The sequence below is a fragment of the Dermacentor silvarum genome, chromosome 4, assembly GCF_013339745.2.
Source record: "Dermacentor silvarum isolate Dsil-2018 chromosome 4, BIME_Dsil_1.4, whole genome shotgun sequence".
Lineage (NCBI taxonomy): Eukaryota > Metazoa > Arthropoda > Arachnida > Ixodida > Ixodidae > Dermacentor > Dermacentor silvarum.
The window spans coordinates 75,800,604-75,822,695 of record NC_051157.2 but is presented as its reverse complement, the minus strand read 5'-3'; the positions used below and the strand labels follow the sequence as shown (position 1 = coordinate 75,822,695).

At 46.8% G+C, this 22,092-nt stretch overlaps 1 protein-coding gene and 1 non-coding gene across 7 annotated transcripts in view; one reads left to right on the top strand and one right to left on the bottom strand.

Annotated features, from left to right (window-relative positions):
• LOC119450264 (choline/ethanolamine kinase) overlaps nucleotides 1-22,092 on the top strand; it is a 128,318-nt gene that overhangs the window by 55,522 nt on the left and 50,704 nt on the right. Inside the window, exon 1 of one of the 6 annotated variants that reach the window (XM_037713668.2) lies at nucleotides 5,745-6,125. The exons of 3 other annotated variants lie outside the window; for them this stretch is intronic. In XM_037713668.2, the coding sequence (XP_037569596.1) occupies nucleotides 5,944-6,125 (182 nt within the window). In that variant the 5' untranslated portion in view covers nucleotides 5,745-5,943. Of the gene's footprint in view, nucleotides 1-5,744; nucleotides 6,126-16,868; nucleotides 17,034-17,204; nucleotides 17,228-22,092 lie in introns of those variants that run through there. 2 more of the 6 variants (XM_049665753.1, XM_049665755.1) reach the window with 2 other exon arrangements.
• LOC119451124 (U2 spliceosomal RNA) lies at nucleotides 20,820-21,006 on the bottom strand. The gene has a single exon (XR_005191681.1). It is a non-coding gene; the product is annotated as a U2 spliceosomal RNA (small nuclear RNA).

Below are 22,092 nucleotides of genomic sequence, written 5' to 3'. Positions count from 1 at the left end.
ATGCTTCGCGCTGCTCGTCGTTGATGAAGCACTGGCGGACTGATCAGTATCAGACATCGCGTCGATGCAAAGTTGAGTGCATGCTGCGTTAATAGAGCGAGAGCGAAAATGAATGTAGCACGCGTTGTTACAGTTATTCATATGTCGACGCCCAAACCAACACCATGTAAGACGGCCGGAGTGGCGCGCTGTCGCGTGACAGCGTAGGCGGTTTAGCTTTTGTCAATCATACGGTTTCATTAAAAAATATGAGGCTCTCGGAAATTAGTCGATTTCAATATTATTTGTGCAATTTCCAACTTGCCCTATAGGGCAGTTGCCTTACTTTCGCTTTTGAGTTATACTTCCTCTCTTCGCTTTAACCGCCGGCTTATTGGTGACTCTCCCGTAGTGAGTAAGCGCAACATATCAATCAATCAATCAATCAATCAATCAATCAGTCAGTCATGTATAGCAGACGGTGTCAGAATATCATGACGTTCCGAAAAGCTAGCGCGGGAACATCAAACCTGTGTTTCGTTCATGCCTTCTTGCGCCTCTAGCTTGGCAATTAAGAAGCCGCCCTTAAAAAAAAAAGGTTTTCTGGCATTACAGGTGCGCAATTTATCGGTAAACATTAGCAATCCTCCTTAGTGTCCATTTAAATACAACCAGTGCATACCGCGCGCATCTCGCTACGCACAAGGCGAGTCGATACGGCGGCGTATAGCATGCGCGTGAGGTCTTAGTGGAGAAAATAGACTGGAGCTATGCTATACAGGGCTGTCCAGCATGGCGTACGATGACGCGAATGGTGTTTTCCCATCATCGCACTGAGTGCAACGAATGTGGGCGATGTGAAGCGCACTTGATGTGGTCCTGCAAGCGCTTCTGTTCTGAAACAAAGAGGCTTCCGGACAGCATGAAAAGAAGAGGGCTTCCGCACGAACGTGTGTAATCGCTAGTAATCCCGCAAGGACCGCAGATAGTATGCAAGGAAGTGTCCCGCGTCCTACTTACATTTCTGCGAGAAACTGCATTGGTGGCGACATATATGGCACGGAAAGAGACGCTCAGGCGGAGCCATTACCGGCCGAGTCCGCCAGGTTAACCTGGCATACATCATCATCACCATCATCATTATTATTACCATCATCGTCATTATCATAAGCACCACCAGCCGATGGTGCTTCGCTAAAAAAGACAAAATTACGCACACAGGACCAGAGGCACAATTGCAAACAGCAACCGCAATGCACGCAATGCACGGTGTTCTTTCTCTTTATTATTATTATTATATGGTGCTTACAAGACGTTGTCGCCTGTAATTGGCGCCGTCTACTCCTTGTCACATAGAGATATGAAAAAAAATCTTCAAATCATTAAAACTAAAAGTCATCTCCAAACCACAGTAACGCAAAGTCCAGTCACATAAGTACACTAAAGCCACTAAAACTGAAAGTCAACTCAATAAGCAACAGAAAGTCCAGTCACATATAAGTACACAAAAGTCAACACAATGTCCGGTCACATAACTACACTACAATCAGGGCACATAAAAAAGTAGGGATTAGATTCACACGAAGGTACATGAATCCAGGCATTGAACGCGCCAAAGTCGGGTCAAATTAAACATATAGAGAGAGCTTATCACAGATACTCGTAAACACACTCAATAGTTTCCGAGAATGTTGCTTGCTTCTAGAAATCTTTGGAAGGCCAGTAACGCTTGTCTTTGCAATGAATAGCAAGTTGGCGATGGACCTAAGATCTTCCCGAGGCTTAAGGGCCTGCGGTTCAATGCCATTTAATCACGTGCTAAACACTGTCTCTGTGTGTCGTGTCAGCGGGCATCTAGCGGAAGATGTTGTATATATCCTCATACACGCGGCCACAAGTGCATTCCGGACTATCCATCAGCTCTTGAAATTTTTTTGAAGGAAGTGTTTTGTATACGCGGTACCAAGCCGCAGACAGTGAATCAGCACTTCAAAGGCTCTGTTTGTTTCCAATGTGGACGGGATTTTAAATTTAAGCGAAGGGTCTATGTGAAATAAATCTGAAGATTTTGAATTCTGATCGAACCATATCTCTCTGCAACCACGGGCTGATATCTGTCTTATTATATGCCGCAATCAGCGTTGTGTTAGAGGAAGTTCATATGTGACGTTGTTAACATGCGCTGTTAACTGCAACATTCCCAGGGATATTGCAGGTCAGGCCAGTGGCCAATTGGAACATTAATATGCGATTCTCTTCACTTGCTTTTGTGAGTTTCTTTAGTGTGTCGTAAACTGACGCCATGTTTTACGAATTGCTGATGTCACTATGAAGTGACGACAAAGCTGCCTGCGAGTCACAAAGTATCACCCATTGCTTCCCTTTTTGAATAGAATTTATCTATCGTAACACAGGCGATATTGCAAAAAGCTCTGCTGTAGTTGATGATGTCGTGTGAGACAGTTTAAACGGCTGTGTTCGGTTCCGTTCTGGAATGAAAAAGGCAGCTGTAGAATAATTTCACAAGAACCATCTGTATACGTTTGAATATACCCAGGGTATCGAAAGTATATCTGGTATAACGCTAGTTGCTGTGCTGCTAGCACAAACATGTCTCGTTTGCGAACAATTCCTTCAACTGAAAGTTCAATTTCCGGGCAACGAGTCGCCATGGAGAGTAGGAGATGTCTGAGATCCAAAATTCACGATGGGGTAATAGATTTTTGTGCACCTGAATCCCCGTATTCATGCAAGCCCTGTCTCTTTCAACAAGTGCAACTGCTTGCACATCTTTCGCACTGAAGCGCGAAAGATGGGTCGATAGGTTTCAACCGTCCTAGTAATAGGAAGTGGAGGATGACGTGCCTCTGCAATTACTAAGGAACTCGAGGTTGCTCGAGGAACGCCTTCAGATGAACGGGATATCCTATGCAGAACGGGTAAATAATATGCTATATTTTGCGGTATAAGTGTCGCCGTTTAGATCAACGCAGAGAAATGGGACTGGAGTCAAATCGGCAGCCAGTGAGCAGGCATATACATAGCACTGAAAGCACTCCGCGACACGTCATGGGCAGAGGAGTGAAGAACGCCGGGCATAACTAAACACTTACGTACAGATCGAGAGGGGGAGAGAGGGAGACTTGCTTCGTTCTTCATAAAATGACATGTTCTAATAAGGCGCGAGGTCCCTTGAGCAGCGTCAGTCTTCGGCCTTTCCACAACTATTCCACAACTTTCGTAGGGGCCTATCCGGTGTCCACACTTATAACAACTGTCAAAAAGAAATCCAACAGAGTTGTCTACGCTTATTGCCTTCGTATCAGCAGTATACCTTTCTTATTGGCTTTGCTTGGAACCCGCCTTCTCTGCTTCCTCGACCCCAACGGGCAGGAACACGCTGAAGATACTGGGCATGAGGGATGCTTGCAGAGAAATTAACAGCACGGAAAGCATACCTAAAGATATTCGAGAGATCATTGAGATCAGCCCGATACCAAAAAACATGCATCCTAAAATACACAAGGCCAGAAGAAAGGCAAGATCGGAAGCACACGAAAGATATTTCGCGCGGAGAAAAGACGTGTTATACGTCGATGCGACCACATACAAAGAACACTCCGGGGCGGTAGTCAGCCTTGTTGATCACCAGCTTAGGGAAATCAATTGCGCTTCGATCAAAGGCAACAACATCCTCGAGGTTGAGGAAGCTATCGCACTCGCCATCACCCACCAGGGCGAAGAGGCCACTACAGAAATACTTACGGACTCGCAAGAAGCATCAGTACAGCAGTGGACGCATATCTACTGTGGCCATCCGCATACTCAAGACGAGAAAAATCACCTTCTCGAGATGCTTCATTACGTGGACACCAGGCCATGAGACTGTGACAGGAAACCAGCGTGCCGACGCCAACGCCCGAGCATACGCCAACCGGGGGGCGCACCATGACGGGGAACCGGACACAGTCACCAGACGCTATGGAGCAATTTTAGAAAACCAAAGAGCCGCCCTAAGGAGGATCTACCCCCCTCCCCACAAGGACCTTAGTAGAGAGCAGTCGGTTGTCTGGAGACAACTGCAGAGTAATACATACCCAAATCTGAGTTTACTCAGCAAAATCTATCCAGCAACATACGACAATAAGTACCCGCTATGCGGGGAACACGCGACGCTTTACCACGTTACATGGGCTTGCCAAAAACCAAAGGTAGCGCCAGTACACCAAACACCAACACCAGAGCAGTAGGAGGCTGCGCTATCCTGCTCGAAGCCTGAAGAACAGCTCAAGCTGATCGACAGAGCTCGCAAGATGGCAAAGGCCACAGGGGTCCTGGACTTAGGGCACCACATACGCCGGGAAACCTCCTTTGTGAAAATAAGTTTTTCATTCATTCATTCTGCTTCCTCCAGCAAGCTACACATGTGCGCAGACGCCACAAGATGTTGCGCAAGAGACGCACGCGGCAGTGTGTACAGATGACGCGTCGTCGTGGTCCCATTGACGTTGTTTACCCAACTTAGTGGTGCGCGCTTGGCCCTCACTTGCGAGGACATGCGGGACACTCCTGTTGGCCTCGGGACAATTCACTCACTCCCTGAAGGTAGCGGAAGAGTGATGTAAGGCAGGTACCGGACACTGGATCTGTTCTGCTTCGGGTCAGTTCGTGTGAAATTCCACCCGACTCCCGTCCCGCGATGGTGCTCGTCGAGCAATTGCTTCTCGACGTGAGGTAAACCGAACGTCCATTCCTCAATCGTTGCACGGAAATGCCACTCGTCCGATTCAGTGCGTGTGACAATTTGCTGCCGGTGCTAAGAGCGCTGCCTCTAAAGTACTCCATCACCTTCCTTATTTTCCTGAACCCAGCTGCTGTGGTTGCGACTCGAGCACCGCACTACGAAGGGCGAAACGTGTTGTGCTAGAACGGAAGCTTGCGTTCCAATGTCATCCGTATGCGGAACGAGGTCTTTTATGCTTGCTTTCCAAATAGCCATTGCGGAATATTTCGTAAATAACAAAAAAGAGAAGAAGAAAAGAACTAAAGAAGGAAGCTTGCACCTAATCGCTCTAAACTCACCACGCCATATGACTGTTCCAAATTACCCGGCTTCGTTTCACAGTCATCTGTAAGCTCTATACGGGATACCAGCTAAGTTATAGGCGGGATTTGAAGGTTGGAGGGTAGGATAATTGCCGCCCTCGTTTCCGCTGCGAAAAAGCCTGTGGCTGATGGCGCGGCGAAAACGCAATGGAACCTTCGAGTCCATGCCTTCGTCGATCTTTTTTATTTTCTGCTAACCCTCGCGTTCTTTGACAGCGAGCGCTTTCCACCGACCTTTCTCTAGATGACCTGACCAGCGAAAATGTAGAGCCGTCATTTCGAAGTGTCGACAACCTCGATAACACAGAAAGTGGCCGCGGTCACAGCGCCGACGCTCGGTTTGCGCTGTACGACAGACCAGACACGTATGTACTACGCACGTGTCGACGACCAGCACGTGCTCACAGTGACGCACATACGGTGCATACACAAAGCGATTTGGCGAGGTGTATATGGTTTCTCTCGATTGTCTCACCCTACACCCGAGTGCCAAGCGTCCTCCGTCAGCACGCGCACACCCTTTCTGAGCGACGCAGCCCGTCCCGGCCGCACGGGCACGAGATGAGTGGAGAGACGGACAGACAGCCTCGGGAGGGAAGCAGAGCGACGGCTGGGGGAGAACGTGCAGCGTTCCGCTTATCGTCTTCGGCCGCGGCGAATGCGGCCACACAAAAGAGGAGCGCGCGCGCGGCATTCTGACCGGCACCTCGCCAGTAGACGGGCCGCTATCACCGCGTCGAAAAGACAGCTGCGTCTGGGAGAAAAGGAACACGCCCGGTGCACGCGTTGGCGCGATCTGACAGTGTACACACGAGCGTGAGATTATCGCCCGCGCACTATACTACTCGCTGCACCGCCATGCAGCACCGACAGCGTGGCACGCCGTCACTGAGCCAAACGACTGCGACGACGAGCGGCGGCAGCAACATGCGTTCTCTCGGGTGCAGCAACTTCGCCAAGGACTTGTTCAGGCGCGTCAAGGTCCGTCTGGCGAGGCGACTGACACTGCAGTGTCGGCAGCGGCACGTCGGCGAGCGCAGGTGAGTGAACTGCCCCGTCCAGGAAGGAAGGGGCAGCGACGCTTGGAGTTCTGCAAACTACACGTCTACGATTGAGCTATTTAAACCGAAAGAGTTTTCCTTATCACGTGGTGACGGAAATGGCCTATACAACCTTTGACCTGTCACAGTTCGTGTCTGCGTTTCCACCTAAAGCCCCTATATATAAATATATAGGCTTTATTGCCACCTACGTCGCAACGCACGGTCGTGCGGCGGCAAACCCGGACAAACTCGAAGCTTGGTTTGGCCAGTACGTACGCATGTTTATGCAGACATGGTGTCGAGTGACAAACACCGCGCCCCGTTTTCGTAGCGAACCCTGCAGCCGCGAGAATTGGGACACAGAACACACTGGACTTGCCGAACGCTCACGTCGTTTCGTCTCAACGCTTCGCGCGTCTTCTGTGCGAGTTCGTCGACGCAGCGACTCCTCGTGCATGCGTGCGTGCGTTGGGGCACTGAAATGCCGGAATCCGTTTGCGGTGCTTCTGAGTGGCTTGCGTTTAATGTCCGCAATCCAAGATTGGAAAGGTTGGCTAATTTAGTGGGCGCGAATTTGGAACGACGCCTATATAGCTGTCACCTGTCTAATATTTCTTCTTCTTCTTTCTGGGGTTTTACGTGCCAAACCAGTTCTGATTATGAGGCACGCCGTAGTGGAGGGCTCCGGATTAATTTTGGCCACCGGGGGTTCTTTAACGTGCACTACAACGCAAGCACACGGGCGTTTTTGCATTTTGCCTCCATCGAAATGCGGCCGCCGCGGCCGGGATTCGATCCCGCTACCTCGTGCTCAGCAGCGCAATCGCCTTAGCTGACTGAGCCACCCCGGCGGGTCTGTCTAATATTTCCAACGCTGCCTCATATGCCTTGTCAACGTGCTTTTTGCGGGAACGACAGGAATCCGACTATACATTTAAGTGTTCTCGTACAGGTATGGATTCGTCAATTTGTCCACAATTTTGATTACTTTTATGACAGTTTGCTCTAGCAAGATGTAATTGAGAGCACTTGACGGAAACGTCTGAACCCATGTAGAAATGAACCCATACGGACAAAAATAAAATTTCCATAATAGAAGATTGATGTGTAGCAAGCTAGAATAAACCGCGGGGAGAGAATAACCTCCACTGCATAGTAGTATTATCATTTCGACAAAAGCTACAAATGCCGGCGATTGGGTCTGTTGCTGAGCTATTGATAGAGCAGCATGTCGAGTTACCGAGGCACACTGTTCCGGTATAACTCAACGAACTCGAGCTTGCCAGGAAACGCAAGCCCAGCATTTATTGCGAAGTAGTTGCGACCCTAAACTGTCAGGAAGTTTCTGGATAGCAGATTTCATTTCTCGTTCTCTCTTTCCTTTATTTTTATTTTCGAAAACGCCCATGTCTAGTCAAGCTCGTTTAGAATCCTGCGGAAGGCAATATTGCAGAAGGCAATCTTGCGCCGAAATTGACGTGGCTGCTATTTCCACTTTTTTGTTATTCCGTTCTTTACTTTCGAATAGCTTGCCATGCTCTACTTGCAGATGTTGGGGAGCATTAAGTCCGCGAAGAAAAACAACGTGTTCAATTAAGTTAAGGAGAAAATCTGACAGTACGCGTCCTTGACAATGGCTATATATGACGGTAAAAAAAAAAAGCGAGTTTTAGCGGAGTTTTGTCAACCTAAATCTATGATAGTGTTCTATGTACTGATTCCACAAAACCAAGCGCTTGTTCGCGCATCTATAGCTTCGAGGACACATCAGAGCAATAACCATAAAGGTAAATTGTGAAGGGGTCATTGCATATGGTCGCGGACACTGTCGGCAACATTCAAGAAGGAAGACCGAAATTATCTGCCTTTGTAATGAGGTACACGGTGCGAAGGCTACAGCAACAAAGGTAATGGCTGATTTTTGTTGCAATGGAAACGGAGATCCATAATAAGAGAAAGCACTAACGAAATACAGAAAAAACTTGAGGGAGGAGAGCGCAATATTTGACGTGGGGAAAGCTTATTGAAGGCAGCAACCCTATATCAAGATTATACATAGATACTTAACGTAATTAGCAAGGGTGTGCGAATATTCGAAATTTCGAATACGAATCGAAAAGCCTGTGTCATTCGATTCGCATTCGATTCGAGAATTCACTGTTTGAAGTTGTCGAATAGTCGTTTTGATGGAATTAGTTGTTGCGTTCGGTACGTACGGCTCTCACCGGCGGCATGTTGTTTTATCGCCCACTTCCATTTTCCCTTTCCCTTATCATTTCTACACTCCAATTAAAGCAACAAATAATTTCCCCTGTGCTTTTCCTGGTTTTATTATCTGCTGGCTTCATGTGGTTGTGACTTACAAAAATCGGGCCCCTCTGTTCCCCTGCTTCTCGTTCATAACGACAGTCCTCGTAGTATACAGGTGCACTAGAAAGTTTGACGCAGATGGAGACGCTTGTGATTGATTCTGGTGCAGGAAAACCGCGGTTGTTGCACCGACGACCATGTTCCTGAATAAACGCCTGGAGGAGTTCACCTATGCACAATAGTTACCAGCCGCTGAGTAAGCATGCCTCGCGTTAGGTTCGTTGTCTTTATTTGGGGAGAGCAATCTATTATTTGACCAATCTCGCCATGTCTGGATGCCTTCGAAACTGTGCGCATGTAGTATTTCTCTTAGCTCCTTCAACGAGCACTGCACTACATTACACGCATCTGGGACGTGCTGTTTCTTTCTTTCATTACTGTGATTGTTGTCAGATACGATCGTACTTTCCTTTGTTCCTCATCTACAGCGTCTCAGCTGACCCTAAATCCATCCGTTAACGCCATTGCATGCATCAAATGATACAAACAAACCTCTTGTTACCGAACAGACTCCACGGAACATTTAATTTCACTTTTTTTGAAATTGGGAATATTCGATAGTTGATTCAATATTCGAAAGTCGTTTTTCACTATAATATTTATTTTTTATTCGTATATAAAAAAAATTCGCTATTCGAGAACCCCTAAAATGAGACACCACATAATCCCCCGAGAATCTTTACAAAATAAGAAATTGGCTAATTGAAAGTCAGCATTAACTTTGAACAGAATGTTGATATCGTACGTTATCCCAAGGTACTACGTCTCGTCAACTGCATGCCGTCCGCTGAAGAGACCTGCTCGTTCCTGTTTTCTCATTTTCTCTCACACGTCCCCTTCTTATGTTCTTTCATTCTCTCCCACATCGAAATCGACTTGGCACACTGCATATCTTTCTCGCTATCTCTCTCCTTATCATTCGGCCTTCCCTTTCTCCAGCGATACACATTGAAGCAGGAAACATTCTATCTCCACCGTCGGCGTCGAGCCCCTCGCACCTCATCGAAGAGCGAGGAGTTTGCCGGTCCCTGGTCCTTCAGGTAAACAAACACCGGCCCACGTTATCGCACCCTGTCCCACGATGGCTGCATTTTCAAGCCGGGTGTTTATTTTTTCCCCTCTATAGATGGTCTTATTTCTATCGAGCCCAGCTAAAATAAAGAGGTCTTTATTATATGCTTCAGGATTAATATGCAAAAGACTAAAGTAATAATAGATAGCCTGGCAAAGAAAAATAACTTCCTGATTGGTAGTCAGAGAGAGAGAGAGAGAAACGAAGAGGGAATGGTAGCGAGGTTAACCAAGGACGTGCCCGGTTGGCTACCCTACACTTGGGGAGGGGAAAGGGGAAGAAAGATAAGAAGGAGGGAGAGGAAAGCATAATAATAGAGTCATTCATTCGCAGAGTCAGCCTCTTGAAGCTGTGAATGGGCAGGTTTGTCTAGCCAACTAGTCACAGGGGACCCCGGTCATGATAAGGATATATACGAGACCAATAAAAGTTGGCCGAAGTTATGAACGCCAGATCATCGATATTCCAGAAAAGCGAAATGTATAATCAGTCATGGTTGCCAGTGATGTGGGGCTGAAATGTGGGAAGACACTTGGGAAAGCTTAGATGTCGGCCTGAGTTACAGTTCTGACCGGCTACTCAGCATTGGGGAAGGGAGACGGGAGTAAAAGGAGAGAGAGAGAGAAATGTTGATGATGAGGGCGAGAGCGGTGGTACGAATGAACATGAACAGCCAAGTTTCAAATCGGGTCTACTCTCGTGCACAAATATGTCGAGTCTTTAGAACATCTCGCAGACGACGAGGGTCCGGCCAAGGTCCCAAGAGAACCTTTCCCGACCAACACTCATTTTGAAGTTTCGCAAGTAGTCTGTCAGTTACTGCTTTTCCACAGCGCACCGTGGGCAGATGCAGAGAACATGTTCTGTTGTCTCATGTATATAGGGCACTCCTTTAATTTAAATTTAATTAAATTCTTGTGTTTTGCGTGCCAAAAATCACAATCTGGTTATGAGGCACGCCGTATTGTGGGACTGAGGATTAATTTTAACCACTTGGGGTTCTTTAACGTGCACCAAATGCGCAGTACACGGGCGGTTCTTTTTTTTTTTTTTTTTTTCATTTCGCTCACATCAAAATGCGGCCGCCGCGGCCGGGATTCGATCCCGCGACCTCGTGCTTAGCAGTCCAACACCATATAGCCACTAAACAGCCACGCCGGGTGATCGCACTCCTTGAAGTCCGCACTCCCCGCATGGCGCCGAGTGAGCGTCACTGCTAGTCGTAACCTGTTCAGCGAGCTTGCGGGACTTCTCTTGATGGTCGACGGTAATTTTAGTCACATGTCAAGAGTTTAGTCTGTGAAGACGGCGACGACGGTGACTCTATTGCACCCAATATGTTCAATTATTTTCACGCGTTAAGGTATGAGCTTAGGTCATTAGTGTTTGGTCGAGAAAGTGGGACGCACACTTTCATGGCATTGCTGCGGCCCATCATTGCCTCCCCGTTGGCGAGCTCATTCTCATGCAAGCCACAGTGCCCGGGAACTCATTGAAATCAGATACGATGGCGAGCTCTTGAGGCGAAATGGTTGAGCAAGGTTTAATTTAGGGCAGGGTCAATTACGCGCAGCGACAGTTTCGCGTCACAAATTACAGTCTAGACTTGAGACTGTGACATCAATATAAAACAGACTTCTTTTTTTTTCTTCTTCTTCTTTTTTTTTTTCTGTGAAACAGACTGCTTCGCGGATGGTTATGATCTACGATTTCCTCCGTCGCCGTTGATGTAGTTTTGGACAAAAACAAGACAAAAACGCTTGCTCAGAGTCAAATAGAGAAACGAATGGAGAGTCTCGCCGAAAGGAGGTCGCGTTGCGCATGCGCCGTGTTGGGGTTGCACTTGTACGCCGTCTGTGACCGCTTACTGTCCGTAACATAACCGCACCGCACATGGTTCCTCGTGTCCACTCCGCAACAGCACTATCCAAAACCTGAATGTGACGCAGTTGCTTTGGATTTGTCCCGGGTGTAACCATCTTCGCCACCTTTGTGCAACAGGCTTCGCCCATGACGCCCTCTCGAACACTGGGTTCACGGACCTTTCGACCGTTGTCTATCAGGCCTCCTGCGCGAAACAAACTGTTTTGTGTACTTTAAACACACCTTTTTATTGTGCCTAAATGCAGGCTTCCGAACTAAAAAGAAAGCGAGAGAATGCCGCTATAGTGTAGTTGGTGACGCAAGCGCCGTCACTGAAATATAGAGACTAACAGAGAAACTTGACCCGCCGCGGTGGCTCAGTGGCTATGACTTCGGGCTGCGGAGCATGATGTCGTAGGTTCGATTCCCTGCCGCGGTGGCACTACATTCCGATGGGGGCGGAATGGAAAAACCCTCATGGCACCGTGCTTTGGGTGCGCGTCAAGGAATCTCAGGTGGTTAAATAACTCGCTGTGCCCCCGATTTCGTGACGTATTAAACCCCACAGTTTAACAAGGAAACTTTTTTATTTTATTCAGCATTGATTCAGACACTTGAGAAGAAGTTATGGACCGCGCAACGATCGTTGGAACGAAAAGCTTGACCGGCATGGAAGACGGCACTACGGATTACAGATTGAGTCAACGCGGGTGGCTGATATTCTAGTTGCGATTAATAAATGGAGTTGTGTACAGGTCGCGTAATGGGTAGAGAAGATAACCGGCATGGTAATTAGGGTAACGGAATGGGTGCCAAGTAAAGGGAAACGCATTCGATGGTGGCAGAGCCATTTAGGTTGCTTGATAAGATAAAGTTTGCATCACAGGACGGAGTTGGCGGACGTGTGCCAGGAGATGTTGGAGAACGCTGGGAGAGGCCTTCGTTTTGCAATGGACTGAAATATAGGCTGATGACGAATGTCGGATGCATGCGCACATCGTAGACATGTGAAAGCGTTATATCAGAAATGACAAACCTCCAGTTTTCATGTACTGCACGCAGTTAGCGATGCGCGTAATCGTCCACGTGATGTTCTTTTTTTTTTTTTTTTTTTCTGGGGGGGGGGGGGGGGTGTTAATCACATTCCTTATTAGCGCCGCACTACTTGAAAACGTGCGTGTTCTGTCGATGTCGCTCTCTTATGTAGTGCAATCTGATGTTAAAAATTTCCTAGGAGTTTGCGAATATTCTAAACGTTCGAATAATGAACTGAATGTTGTCCAATTCGTTTCGGTCTTCGAACCGAGAAGTCACTATTAATAAATACGAATACTTTGGGTCAACTGTGCGTGATAGAACGTAAAATTGGAGCAAAAATGCGATAGATTTCAACCCGGTGGCCATATTAGACAAATGACACGAGACGTTACGCGGTGGAGAAAGCTATATACATATATACGTCACTCGGGGCGGCCAACTTTTCCTTTATCGTTCGCACTTGCCGATGAATCCTGAGTACGGGAGCAGCTTATTTATTCCTAATGCTTCAGGTGCGTTTGTTTGCAATAAAGAGCGCTTCATAATGTGCAATGTAATGACAGAAGCTTGCTAACGTTGTGAATATACTATAGATGTGAACATCGTTTTATATTATTGGCGAGAACGGCTGTTTGTTACTCGAAAACTACTCGAAAGCTATTCTTCATTCGGTTCGATTCGCTTCGGCATGGTGCTATTCCATATTCGAATGGGTCTCGAAAACTTAGACCATAACTTAACACCGCTAACTCCCGAAGTATGTTATCGCGTACTTAGAATGTGATGATATAATGATTGCGACGTCTCGACAGCCGCGCGAGCGTGCATTACGGTTGACCTTGCACACTGTCATTTATCAGAGTGACGTTTCTGTATACCTCGTATCTCTTACAAACACTTGCGATTACGTGTACACTGTGACGCGCTCGCGTACGCTCACAACACACCTCGAGGTTTGTTTTAGATAGCCCCAAATTGGGTGAAGTGTACATAAATATGAGTATAATGGTATAAACACATGCGTGATTTATGGTGGGATTGACTCTCTGCCTTCCAGCTCAGCAGATCAGTGCCCTAACCATTATTAGAGCTCACAATAGCACGCATGCTTTTCTCTCGTTCCAAAGCCACACTTTGGAACATCATGGCGCTTGCGTCAAGTGTCAGTTTCTCGCATTCTTCTCACAGCTAGCGCTTCGAAACGCCACGGGGATAGACTGCGCTGCATTCGGGATCGGCCCATATTTTTAGTCAGATATAGCGCTTTCGATGAAATGTCTATTCGCCCACTCTTACAAAAGTACAAACGATTCCGCCGGGTTTCAGCGTCCTCCCACGAACCGCCTTCCTTGGAAACGCTGGCGTTAAATGGGGTTGCCTATATTCGACGCTGTGCCTAACGGAAAGTTTCCGCTGCTCCGCCACGCAATTGGCGGCGCTTTTGCCCGAGTTCCACCCAGACCGGGACTGCCGAGAGAACCGTACCGCCTACGTGACTACGCGAAACAGGGGCATTGCGCAAAACGCGGTTTCCATGGCAGTGCACCGACTATGCATGCCTTCGTCTCTCGTTCGTGCTGTGCGATCTGTCTGTCTGGACGCCGCCGGCGCAGCTGTCGGGACCGGTTTTCACATGTGGACACGCAAGACGCGGAAGTCTCCCGTTCGCCGCGTCGGCTCGGTTCACCGGAAGAAGGGGTGTGCTGTCTGCACGGCGACGTGGTCTCATCTCCCGTGGGAGTCGTCTCGAGCGCCGCGCGCCGCGAACGACGACTGGAACAGCGGGGGAGAAGTTTTTTTCGCGCCGAGTAATATTACGTCATTGCTAGTCCAATATTCGCAAGAAGCTTTCTCTTTTATCGGGAAAATTGGAAGGGCTGGTTTACTACTCCCTAGCATTGACTATTTGCAATCCCAGCTTTCTTTTGGCGTTAAAAGTCTAGTAGCGGGATTTTTTTTTTTTTTTCCTGCGAAGCGTTGTGTTACTGCCATTATTTATGCACGTGTGGTTGTGCTAGGCGTGGCGCTGAGCCGTGCTCCCTCAAGGACTGCAGAAGATATATATAGCGCCAACCTTTCCCTTTCCCCACGAACCACTTACTACTGCTAGGCATGCATTAGTTCGTTCCCCTTATTATACCGCGTTTCTTTTAGTTTCGTAGTGCATATGCGTTGATTGGTCCGATTGCTAATATCGCCCAACAGCTGGCTGTCCAGCGGGCAGGCTTCACATGGGCGATTACAGCTGGAGGTGCAACCTTGGGGATAAGAGGAGCTGATCAACGCATCTGTGCAAAAGTCTAGCACTGATCGTTATTGATGGTGTTGGTGTACCTTAGTGCTAATTATCTATTGCTTATTTTCCTCTCTTCACGTCTTTTTATCCCAATTTCCTGGTGTACGGTAGCAAATCGAATGTGTGCCTAGTAGTTGACCAACCTCCTTGTCATTTTGGTCCTTATCTCTCTCTCTCTCTCTTGTTGTAATCGATATGTAACGATGCTAAACTGTCGCTTCTGTTTCAGGAATATTCTTCTTTCATCGCGATCTTGATTATATTACTCGTTCACGATTTATTAACTCATTGCACATTCCCATGCATAGAAAGAAAAGCAAAAACAGAAGGTGCGCGTCTCCTGGAGTGAATCATGAGAAGCAGGTGCAGTGCATTAAATACGATAGTACCTGTTGCGCTCATTGTACGGCTCTCGTGTCTACGAGATGGCTCTGGCATTTCTGTAAGGTATACTGAGGGCTGTTATACAGGCGCTGTTATGGAAGGCTCGTCTGGGAAGTTGTAGCGAATCGTTTACGACGTCCATTACGCTGAGGACGCCACGGTGGGGTGTAAAACTGCATTCGCTGTGGCACATATATTCCGCGTCCGCCAGTATTACGGTCATTTCGAATGAAAAATGACCTGAAAACGCGAAGGACTTGCGCGTATACAAATACGTATGTATGCGCAAGGAATACAAAATCGAGTCGGCGTTGCTCGGAGCACTCTATACAGTTCTTAGCGCAGCCGATGGTAAACACGGACCCTCCTCTCCGTTTTGTTATAGAACGTGGTAGGAGAGAAGGCAGGTTCAAACACAAGCGCACGACGACGATGCGCTTCCTTGTGGTCGTGAAAGTGCGCAGAGCGCAGACAAGCTATTCTACAGGTGTTCGTTCCACTGCTTGTACGCATTATGCGGCCATGCGGTGTTTAATATTCGACGCGCTTTAAAAGCCAGAAGAAATCAAACAGAAGAAACAATGGACGCTCCCTTCCCTGTTCGCACGAAGCTTTCCGGTTTCGTTTACCGCCGTACTCCCAACGTATTTTTGTTTTATCTTTCTTTGATTCTTCGAAACTAATGACTGCCGGCATTCGCCGAAGTGTTTTAAAAGCACTTTTCTATTATTTAATTATTTTCTTCATTCATCCGTAGACGCTGTCTGCTCAGCCGCAAAGCTGCAAGCAGTGCTTACTCGCTTCTTCGCACCCTACAACGCTCTCCGCCAGACATGCAGGAATGCCCAACGCCCAGCTTTCAACCGGGAACTTGTGTTCTGTACTCGCCTGACACAGGCGAGCTGCGCGTTCTAGCAAAGTTACGCGGCCCTGATTTATTTAATCGTCGCATTAACTATGAACACATTCACGAGGGACACGTGACAGCCGTTGCCATATAGGTATATTTAGTATTTACTCGCACCACCATGCTTTAAGAGAAGCGAAGCGCCGACGTCTGCTACATGCAGACGACAGAGCGAACCGGTGCGAGTACCGAAAGGCCAAAACGTCGCGATGTCCTGCTCCCATGTGACCACGCGCCACGGATACTGCATCAACCAAGGAGGAAGTAAGTACTTTACTTTCTCCATGTACGTGACCACCTTGTGCGTCATGCCGTCACGTCCCGTACACCCATGCGTACACCAACCGTACACCTCACGGGAAACGAAACCGAAACTGGTTTGTATAAAAGCTATTATAGTAAATTATTTAGGACGCGCTGAGACTTTCAAGTATTTCCTTTTCTTTCTTTCTTTTTTTTTTTCTAGGATTTTGAAGTCGAGGACGTTCATTTCAAGAAGGTAAAAAAAAAAAAAAAACACACGAGGAAGGTCGAAAATGTCATGTCAGCATCCCTTTAACATTTATGAGCGAACGCCGTCACTCCTAAATGCAAATTGGACAAATTATAAATATACATATTCTCGCGGCTCCCACAGAGCTCGCCCACGCGTGCAGCTGTAGTGGAACACGTAACGGATGGAGGGTGAGGGGGACTGTGTATATCACGCGCTTTCTTTTTTTTATTTATCTTTTTCTCCCCGAACAATGAAGACGCGCTTTCTTTTATGTATTTCTTCGGCACCGGTGACGGACGGAGCCCGGGGAGCTTCTGCCGAGTCAATACGCGCGGCCCTCTCTTCAGAGCGCGTCGAGCTTCAAATATACTTACACACGCACGGCGTTTATCCGTCGACAGGCATCGTCCTTCGCCCATGTTGTGGTGCGGCGTGAACCTGACGTCCGACGATCTCGTTGGTGGACGCCGCGTGCGCAGGTAATGCAAGGCCGAAGACCGTGTGATCGAGCTTGTTTGCGTCTGTAATCGAGACTCGCGAAATCCACGCGTGACTCGTCGCACACGTCCGGACACTATTGTTGTGTCAAACTTCCCATCCGAAAGCCGAAGTCTCTGTTTTGACTCGTCACTACGTCACAGCGGCGCGTACCTGGGCGAACGGGCGCTGTCAGGTGAGAACGGCGCGTGTGAGACAGGTGAGATAAGTGGATTAATTAAGAAAAAGAAAAAGGAAAGCGATTGGGTCATGAATGACATGCTATTAGCAGAATGTATACGTAGTTGATGTGGGAACAGTGGTGCAGCTCACGGAGGCTCACCGGTAAGAGGAAGACTTCAAGTTATCAACAGCCGTCGAACAAGGGAATGCAGTCAGAGGCTGGAGTCAGCGTTTCGCAAAGCCGCCTTGTCTTCCTCAGGGAAGTGGTTGCCCTGACGTTGACAAGTCCCTTGAAGAAACGTTGGTTTCAGCCTGTGTTCTACCCCGCTTTCGACCACGCCCCTGTTCATAAAGCAAATAAATTCTGGGGCCTTACGCTAAAAAAAAAAAAAAGAAAGAAAAAGAAAAGAAAAGAAACACGATATGATAATGAGGCATGCCTTGTATAGTGAGAGGGGGGACGCGGGACTTATTTTGACCACCGGTGGTTCTATAACGTGCACCTATGAATCTAAGTATACCCGAGCGTCTTTCACATTTCGCTCCCATCGAAATGCCGTTGCAGCGGCCGGGAATCGATCCCGCGACCTCGTGCTTGGTAGCGCAATGTCACGTCCACTATAAACCACTGCCGGCCGGTCTATAAACCGCAGCACTTTGTGTAGCGTTATTGTATATATATATATATATATATATATATATATATATATATATATATATATATATATATATGCTATAGGATCATTTCGCTCGCAATTAATGGCGTGTTCTTGCAGCACGCATTCCATGCCTCTGAAGCGCCAGTTCCAGCTTATACTGCTTTTCAAAGCTCAAGCTGATTTCAGCTTTCGTTTTGTAACATTAAGAATGAATCATGCTTATATGTTTATGTGGATGCATTTTACTATGTCTGGTATTGTGTACAATGAATGATGCTGTTTTCTGAACAGTCCGAGTGATGCTATACCTGTCCATCAAGCGGGCGCAGGACACTGTTAGGATGCCGTGTAACCTCCTTTTGTCCTGAGACGCGGGCATGTATTTCCGAAAGAATAAATAAACAAAAATGACCCGGTACAAGTGCGAAACTTCGCGTTACAATGCGTTCGGTTGGCCGCTCAGTGCACATTCACGCACACAATTGTGCGTCCGTAATTTAAAGCCTCAGTAATTTATTCCGCTCGTACACTTCGTCGTGTACCGATTGCTGCGTGTGTGCGCGCCCTCTTAACTTTTATTACTTGCGCAAGAAATCTCGTTGAAGATGAACGCAGCTGTTTGTGCTGATCGGCGCCTGAATCTATAGAGTTGGGCGAGTGCCGCATATTTTCTGCGAACGCTGACGTAATGTCGAATGTGAACATAAATTAGATTGCATACACACTTTCTCGAAGGATCGAGAACCAGCTGTCGAGACTCGCGAGATTTCTTTTCTGCGTTCTCCATATAGGCATCAATGCAAGCGCCTGGGAGGCTTAAGGAAAATACATTTTTTTTACGATGCTTGTAGGTGTATGAACTCATGGAGGAGTGACTTCCTCGATGTTCCGTACGTGATCCCACGAAATCAGTATTCGAGAGTTCATTCGCCGCCGAAACACGCTGTTGTAACTGGCATCAAAATGCGCATAACAAACTAACACAAAGAGAGAAAAAAAGTGCGCAACCGTTTAAAGCTTATAATAAACAAAAAGGTTATCAGAAACAAAAAAGAATGGTACTTAATGTTCATGCACGTGGCACACCGATGTCTTAAAACCATGATACGTTCTTGAAAAAAGAATTCACAGCCCCCAGACGGAAAACCCGGGTGCGCTAATTGGTTTCCCTTGTATTGTATCGTCGCTGCGGCTTTGCATTAGCACAAGGCGCGCAGTTTAAAGTATATTTATTTATTTATTTATTTATTTATTTATTTATTTATTTATTTATTTATTTATTTATTTATTTATTTATTTATTTATTTATTTATTTATTTATTTATTTATTTATTTATTTATACTGCAGCCCTATATAGGGCTATAGCAGGAGTGGGAACATTATACATTGCTACACAATAACAAACATACACATACACAAAAAAAAATGAAAAAAGAAAGCGCGATATAACAAAATATATCATTTGTTAATATACTTGTTTTACAAATTCATTATGACACGAACATGTCGCCCTGTGGTTCGATTTAGCGAAATCGGGAATCGGACTTTCTGCTTTCGTCATAATTGCCAAGCCACACGTCGTTTTTACAGTGTTCAGTGTATACTGTGTCTCTGGTAGACGTTTCACTTGACCTGTCAATTGCGTGTCAGAGTATACTGCAGATTTAGATGGGCAAACGCGGCCCGATTATTATTTATCACACCCCGTCCATTCAAGTTTTACTTTAAAGAAAGGAAGATGAGAGAGACAAAAAATAATTTATTGATTTTTTTTTTCACATTCACCACTCTGTAACTCTGTAATTACTGCATCGCATTTGGCTGCTCAGGGCGAGGAAAATATACGATAGAGACCTTTTATTCTATATTTCCCTTGAGCTTCTCGCCACAAATGGCGCTCTTCAGGCAGCCTACCTCCTCTTTATCGATCATATATATATATATATATATATATATATATATATATATATATAGTATACCGTATATCTATTCCTTGAGCACACTTAAACAGCTGAAATCCATGTTAGTAAGTACTTAAGCCTCATGATGACTTATTGTTCAACGTCTATCTGCACTGCGCACAAGGACGAAGCCCTGACCTTTTCGACAACCTATACTTTCGACGACAGGGCAGATGGAAAAACCCGGGGGAGTTGTCCGGCGTCCGGCGCGCAGTATCCCGCCATTGGTGCGTTACCGGTTCCTGTGGATATTTTCTGCAGTTATTGTGTCCTATATAGTTATTCCCGCTCTAAGCCAGAACTGCCGCCCTGCACCGGCAGCCTTGAACGCTCGACCATTTTCAGTTAACGTTTGCAGTTAACGGCAGCCTTGGACGCCCGACCGTTTGCAAACACCAATGAGGTTAAAAAATATATGTATACTTTCAGCGACTGATTTCCAGCGCAGAAGGTCCCCTTGCGAAACATTTGCGACAAAGAAAGAGAGGTGGTTTAGTATTCTGTGTATGTATATTCTGCAGCGCCAATGATGTCATGGTGACGTCGTGTATTTCAGGCTATTCTCGCGCAATCCATTTTCCGTAAGAAAAGACTACAACAGCTTTCAGGTTAAGCTTTTGCATGTTTTGAAATCCATTGCAATCGGGTGGAAATCCATTGCAATCCATTGCAATCCAAATCCATTGAAATCCATTGCAACCTTTAACTCTACAGATTCGTCAGTATGCTGTCAAAATGCACAATGCCACGAGAGATTGCGCGGAAATGGAAGGTAGTGTAGCCAATCATTTTCTTCCTTCCTTTCTTTCTTTCTTTCTTTCTTTCTTTCTTTCTTTCTTTCTTATCTTTTTTTTTCCGCTTACTGGCACATCTGGCGCTCGCTCTTAAACAAAAAATTTACGTATTCGCCATTGAGCCTACCAGTTTAGCCGAATGTTATTTTTACAGCGAAGCTGTGTATATGGCTAGTTTCCAGCGGATCGATGTGCGTAGACCAAAAATCCCGAAGATTGTGCAAGACCGGGCCGACCCGCGACGAAGGTGAAGCAGGTCTCAAGCACTCCGCCAACTTGCAAAAATAAGTTTAATATCTTGGGTCCAAACACAACGCCTATCAGATATTAAGCTGATAAGAACAGATACTACACTTTGACCCGCGTCGGCCATGTGTCTACGTTCGCACCACACACGTGTACGCCATCCCGCGTATTCAAACTAGTGCCTACCAATCTGAGTGTCTTCTGTCTTCTGACGTCATGCTCTACGTAGGCTCCTTTCGTCAGTTCTGCTCTGACTGTGAAATGCATGGGTAGGCCGCGTGTTGTACGGTCTGAAGAAACAGCGTGCCTACCAAAAATGACGGCGGGACCAGAAAAGGGAATGGGCTCGGCGGCGGCGGAAAGAGACCATGCACCGACGATGAGCGGGCCGCGGACGCCAAGCGTAAGGACCGCTAGGCGGGAAGAAATGCGAACCGTCCATGTGGCCCCGATACCGCAAACTTGGAACGTTTCACCGGAGCAACGGTCAATCACCACATACACAGCTTCGCTGGTCATCCACCTTCACAGAGTGAAATGGCACTGATTTTTTTTTTTTTTTTTTTTTTGTTTTGCGTACCTTTAAGAAAGAAGAACAAGGAAAACACTTGTCACGGAAAAGGAACAAACATATACAAACAACAACAAACATTGATGTTTGCCGCTACGAACGCGTGGTCGCGATGTCACGTCGCACTTCATGTCTATGTTTACGTGTTCTGTTTTCATGCAACTCTGGAGAGCCGCAGCTTGTCCCTTTATAGCTTCGCTTAGTGCATCCGAGTGCGCCTAAGGTCTTTGTCCTCGGTGTTTGTTTATATTTCTGCTTCAGGAGTACACGCTGTATCAGGTATACCGCAGTGACTTCCTCTCGAGTCAGTGATATCGTTCTTTAAATGCGCTCCCACTTTGCAGCCGCCCTTCCATATAGTGTGCGCACGTGACTGCAGAATATACATCGGCACGACGGCAGCTATTTATCAGAAGGAGGCGTACATGGAGGGTGAATGAGAATATCTTTAGTACGAATGATTATGAAGGAAGAAGCCTTTCAATCTTACAATCCCGCTGCTACGGCGGTACGCCGCATATATTGTCGGTGCAAGACGCGTAATTCTCATTTGCGCGCATTTCTTGTGGTCTTTATTTATAGCTTTTGTGTTGTGCGTGCGTGCGGGCAACCGGGCGCGAGCGCTTAAACGAGGCCTGCGATTATA